This window comes from Acanthamoeba castellanii (genome assembly GCF_000313135.1).
Source record: "Acanthamoeba castellanii str. Neff unplaced genomic scaffold scf7180000084770, whole genome shotgun sequence".
Classification (NCBI taxonomy): Eukaryota; Discosea; order Longamoebia; family Acanthamoebidae; genus Acanthamoeba; species Acanthamoeba castellanii.
Window position 1 is genome coordinate 700,728 of NW_004457532.1, and position 5,706 is coordinate 706,433.

Below are 5,706 nucleotides of genomic sequence, written 5' to 3' on the forward strand. Positions count from 1 at the left end.
GATGGAGGAGAGACCTTGGCAATTTGGCCGAGAGCGAGGAACGCTTCCGGTTTGCTGATGTCGCCTTTCTTTTCGAGAATGGTGAGGAGCCACGCGACCGCGTCCTTGAGAAGGAGTTCGTTGAACTGCTGCGGCGAGAAGTTGGCCAGAATCGGCAGGAGCGTAATCACGGTGTTGACCACCATCTTGTCCTTGTTATCCTGCGGGTTGTAAATGATGTTCACACCGCTCATATGTGTTAGTTGGTTCGGCATTACCACTACAATCCTGGCTCGATGAATGTACCTTGAATTGCAGCACTTTCTCGCAGAGCACTCGATATCGCGGTTCCATCCAGTCCGTTGCCACCAGAAGCTCAGCTAACAAAACCCAGAAACAATCAAGTCAGCAACCACCACGCACGCCTTACACGGAACAGGAACCTAGAATCGCGCCTGTACCCATTGTAAGCAGGGAGCCGTGGACGACAGCTGGCGTGACCGACTTGGCCTAGAATGGGGCCACGCCCAAGAGATGGGTGTGAGTGGACTCGCAGGAATGTGAGAAAATTTGTAGGAAAAGAGAGAGAGAGAGAGAGAAACATACCATGAGACCCTCGAAGGCGTCCTGGTAGATAGCGTGGTACCACTGATGGCGGTGGTTGTGTTCCCGGTGGGAGACGAGGGATAGAGCGCAGCGCAGGGCCTCCAGCGTGCACTCCCGGACCGCGATGTTCGGGTCCTTGAGTCCCTCCCCCACGCAGTCGAAGAATTCGGACACATGCAGGTAGAACAGCGTCGGCGCGTTACGGGCGAGCTCCTTCAGCACCAGCGCCCCGCCGTATCTGAATCGAGTCAACATCAGACACAAAATTGGATGTTCGTGGGCTACCGCGGTTGTTGGTCTTGATCACTGGTGAGGGACTTGGTTGTTACCTGTGCGAATCCTTCTTCATGTTGCGGAGGGCCACCTCCAACTCCTTTTCAATGGGTCCCTCGGTGGGATTAGCTTGCGCCATTCGGCCTGCGCGACGACCCAGGTGTTGTTTCTTCGCGTTAGCGTTGAGATTCCGCGATTGGTACAGAGTAGAGGTGCAACGCACCCAACTGCTGCGAGGCAAGCAACACGACCTGAGTGTCGGTGGCGAGCAGTGCGAGGTGAAGAAGCTCCGTCGTTCGCGTGAAGCGAACCTTGGCATCCAACTCGAGCTCGTTCAGTTTGTCTGTGTAGCACATCGGCGGTGTACCAGCCGATGATTAGCAGCTCCCACTCTACAATGATGGGTGCAAGGGGAGAGACAAGCGTGTACCCATGGCGAGCATGACGCCCAGCTTGTTGATGGGGACAGGGATGTTCATGACGTCGACCAGGTGCCCAGTAATCAAATTGTCCACAAAGTTGTTGAAGTCCTGGGCCGACATCTCTTGCGTTTGAGCGACCACCTGCACGCACAGCCAAAGAAAACAAATTAAGAAAACAGTTGATTTAATTTTTATTTATTAGCAGGGCAGAAGATGGTGTTGAATATTAATGGATTTTTTAAAAAGAACAAGAAGTGCGTACATATTGCTTGAGCTTCAGTGCGCTCTCTTCACGAACGGGAGCAAGCCTACAGGAGGGGGGAAATGGTGTTATTAAGGAAGAGGGGCGAGGGGAACAATCGCCCTTTTGCATATCCGAAATCACAAGGAGAGGTCCACGCAGAACGTACCTGTTCGTGAGGCCTGCAATGATGGCCTCGAGCGAGGTCGTCATCTTGATGGGCCGACTCGCCCCGCTCTCAATCAACTACTGCTTGATCTAATATTTGCTAAAAAGGCACCCGGTTTTATCCGCGGGCCAAAATCCATTTTCAATTTTCGATTTCCCATTAGCAATCGCTCTGCCGATCTTATGTATGTAGAAGACGTACCAAGCGCACGACACAGGCAAGGAGGCCCATTCCAGCAGGAAGAATCTCGCCTGTCATCAAATGTTGCAAATAGTGGCGTATTCGTCAATGCTTCATCCTCTGGCCATACTTCCATCTATGAGCTGAAGGATTTGAGCTGAGCCATGGCTCGCAACACAGTACTGTGTTGTATCGAAGGATGCAGTGGGCAGCTGCATCTCGCTGGCAGCAAGAATATTAATTAATTTTTACTTATTATTTATTATTTTCTGCGACTGAAAAGTTCGTTGGCTTCAGAAGCCGAACCTGCTCTGGAGGAGGGCGGAGGCGGCCATGTCGACGTTGCCGCCGTAGGCTCGAAGCGCGGTGACCGCCTCCTCCCGCGTCACGCCCAGCGATGTCACGAGGTTCTGGACGCTGGCCTCGGGGAATGCAGCTCCCGCCGGGGTCGGGCCAGCCGCCACCGGCGACGGCACGGGCTGCCCTCCGGGGATCAGCGTGGGCACCTGCGCCGCTGCAGGCCTCGGCGCTGTTCGTAGAAGAACAAGAAGAAGGTGAGCTAGAGGAGGAGACAGAAGGGAGGGAGATGTCGGACGAACCAGCACCGGCGGCCGGCAGTGGCACGAGCGAAGGCAACGGGCTCGGCGGCGCCGGGCTTCGCGGCTCGGCATGTTCGGAATCAAACAGCTCGGACCTGGGGATATCCTTCTCGCTCAGGAACGGAACCACCTCTTCGCCAATCCGTAGCGCAGTCTCTCTGAGATCGATCACACACTGTTTGACACACACGTACGTAGTGTGAATGGTGAGGTTACCGTGTTTGTTTTCACCTGACCATTCTTCATTCTTGGTTTGTTGACAACAAACGAATTCGTGGTGGGTCCGTACCTGGTGCTTGCGAAGCATGTCGAGGCCCAGGAGAAGGTCGACTCCGCCGTTGTTTTCCAGCACTGTGAACGATGAGCTGAAGAACGAATTTCCGATCTACGAGAAGAGAGAAGAGAGAGAGAGATCAGTACTACATACAAGCCAGTTGGTGACGGGGCTGTCGATGGCTCGCAGGGGGAACGAACCTTGAGCGGAGCCACGTGTATCCGCCCCACGATTTTTGCCGTGCCCACTCCCTTTGCAATGCCCGACCATCGGTTATCGATCAGTCGGCTCAACCCGCACTTCTGCGCCGCCTCGAGCGAAATGATGGTCATCTGCGCTCCGCTGTCGACAAAGGCCTTGAGCGGGGTCTTGTTGACTTCGCAGTCTATGTAGAGCATTACAACCTGCGCGGCAACCACAAAAAAAGCGAAACGGCGTGAGTAATGAACAGATGCCGTTTCGCCGTTTCTGAATGGCATACCCGGCCAAAGGCCTCCGGGTTGTATTCGAGCGCAGCTTCCATGTTCTCCCGGATGTTGTCCTTCATGATCTCCTCTTCTATCGCTCGCTGGGCCTCAAGGTTGAACGGGTCGTCGTTCAGTTGTTGCTGTGGCCACGAGACCAGAAGAGAGCGGTAAGTCGAGCTGCGCAATAGGCGTGGCATGAGCTGCGACGATTCGACGTACGATTCGTCGGGCCTGTTCGAGTTCGGCCTGACGACGTCGCTGGGCCTGCTCGGCGAGCAGGTTGCTGAGGGCCGTGAGGTCGTCGCTCAGCACCGCCTCGGCCATCGTGGGATTGTTCTGTTGTTGGAAGAAAAAAAGAAAAAAAAGAGCACGGCAGCAGGCCATGAGTGATTGCTCTCCAGAGTTGACAGTGGACGACTTCAGAGTCGACGTACGTGCAGCAGCTGCGTGAGCGCGTCCGGGTTGGTGCGGAAGTACTGCTGCACCTGCGCGGCATCCATGGGCCTGCACCGGCAGCAGTGGTCAGAACGTTGGGGAAAACATATGTAACTGAGTAAAGGGCCCTAGAGGGAACGTCAGTCGTCGTACTGTTGTCCACCGCCGCCGCCCGCGCTGCCGCCGCCGCCACCGCCTCTGGCCGGCTCCCTCTTGGCTACAAATAGCATCGACCCCGTGGTCACACCACACTCTGCACGAGCAAACAAACATGTATCAGCACACGGCACGCACAAGGCGTAGCACAAACAAATCTTTGGGCGAACCTGAAAGCTTCTTCTGGTCAGGCAGCTCGCGAGCGTCGAAGACAAGCTGTTGCTCTTTCACCACGATGCCCGTCTGTCGCGGCAGTTAGAGCGAGGCGTTAGGCTTCTTGTGCAGGGGAAAAACAACACGCATAGATCGCATCGTGGCTGATGCAGATGAGAACAGGAAGGAGGGAGAGAGAGAGAGAGATGAACCTCGACTTCGAGCAAGGCCTTGAGGTGCTCCACGGGTTCGTTTGCATCGAGGGTGAATTCCATAATCTTCTCATCGGGCGTAGTCACCCAAATATTCAATTGTTGTGATGCCATATCTTAGTCTGTTCGATCCTGTTGTCTCCTCTGTGTCTCTGTTGTCTTGGTTTTTTTCTCACATGATCAGTTGCCGAAATCTAGGAAAAGCCAGCCGCCGTTTGCGTGGCTCGAGAAATAAGATTAAAAAATCTTTATTATAAATTATAATAAAGGAAATAATTTATTTTTGCTTTAATTGTCTGTCGTATTTATTCTTCCACCGAAACAAAGGCCAGCACCTTCCTCGGCGTACGACCATGAGTGGCTGGTTGGTCTACGATACGGTCAAAACCGTTCGAATCGAAGATCGGTATACAAAAACTCCTTGGCGCTTTGCTTCAGTCCCCCCCCCCGACGAGAAGGGCATAATCTAATCACCACTTTTTCACGATCGCGACAGGAAGCTGAGCGCCTTGTACTACGCGCTCGTTCTCGGAGCCCTGGCCTACACAGCGTCCACCATCGTCTACCACAAGGTTCGTGCCCGACCACCACCCCATCTTGTGCCTCGTGATGACGTGGCAAACGCGCACAACGCAGGGCTATCTCGAGTACGAGCCGCACATCGTGGGCGGGCTGGCTCTGCACCTGACGCGCCAGCACCACGGCAGCGAGGCCGGCCACCCTCCGGACCTGATCGACACGCGCCTCCTGCCCTACTGCCGCCAAAGCTCCCACTCTGCGCGCGACGCCAAGGTACGACGACGAGCTTTTCTGTGCTCTGCGTATCAAGCACCGAGCGTTTACACAGAGAGTAGTAGTAGTCTAGGCGCTAAACTGTTTAGTGATGCACGGTGGTGATGGTGGTGATGATGATGACTGCAGCCCTGTCTGATTTGGGACGACGATGACATACTCGTCCAGCGAGGCACGCACGCAGCCCTGATTACGACCCGCGTGCAGCGCTACCTCGAGGTAATCAATCCACTCTACACATGTTTTATTATGGGGTGAAGAGCTAAGCTCATCATTCCGCACACACGTAACAGAAGCGAGTGTGTGGGCCAACCGAAGTGTCGTGTGGAGCGATCTGGGAGGAGGTGTCGCACGATGACTACTACATCGCCGATACCGAGAACTTTGAGGTATCGCGGCCACGCCCAGCTCTTGGGCTTCAAGACTTGGGCTCACGATCTGCCGGGGGGGGCGACGTCAGCTGGGAGTGTACCACAGCATGCAGGCGCCGCACTTCTTCGAGGAGTCCGGCCACTCGCACGCCTTCGCCGAAGGCAACCTGCACATGAAGGGTGTCCTGATGAAGTACTCACCACCTTGCCCCACATTCGACACGACACACACGACACACACGACACACACGACACACACGACACACACGACACACACGACACACACGACACACACGACACACACGACACACACGACACACACGACACACGTCGCTGATACCTTGGTACCCAAGGGGACAGGGAGACGCCAAGGCGTG

General features: G+C 55.0%; 2 protein-coding genes and 1 pseudogene across 2 annotated transcripts in view; 1 reads left to right on the forward strand and 2 right to left on the reverse strand.

Moving 5' to 3' along the window:
- ACA1_266540 overlaps positions 1-1,734 on the reverse strand; it is a 12,512-nt pseudogene extending 10,778 nt beyond the window's left edge.
- Positions 1,735-2,163: 429 nt separating this feature from the next.
- Positions 2,164-4,280, reverse strand: ACA1_266750 (ubiquitin domain containing protein; the record flags this gene model as incomplete). The annotated part of the gene is made up of 10 exons (XM_004341456.1): positions 2,164-2,399; positions 2,470-2,644; positions 2,759-2,854; positions 2,944-3,147; positions 3,225-3,350; positions 3,430-3,546; positions 3,645-3,714; positions 3,799-3,898; positions 3,972-4,044; positions 4,167-4,280. The coding sequence occupies 10 exons, from the start codon at positions 4,278-4,280 to the stop codon at positions 2,164-2,166; spliced, it is 1,311 nt and encodes a 436-aa protein (XP_004341504.1).
- A 239-nt stretch (positions 4,281-4,519) lies between these two features.
- ACA1_266760 (uncharacterized protein) overlaps positions 4,520-5,706 on the forward strand; it is a gene marked incomplete at both ends in the record, with an annotated part of 2,222 nt that continues 1,035 nt past the window's right edge. Inside the window, 6 exons of the mRNA XM_004341457.1 lie at positions 4,520-4,572; positions 4,663-4,738; positions 4,803-4,958; positions 5,088-5,177; positions 5,252-5,347; positions 5,419-5,522. Of these exons, the coding sequence (XP_004341505.1) occupies positions 4,520-4,572; positions 4,663-4,738; positions 4,803-4,958; positions 5,088-5,177; positions 5,252-5,347; positions 5,419-5,522 (575 nt within the window). The remainder of the gene's footprint in view (positions 4,573-4,662; positions 4,739-4,802; positions 4,959-5,087; positions 5,178-5,251; positions 5,348-5,418; positions 5,523-5,706) is intronic.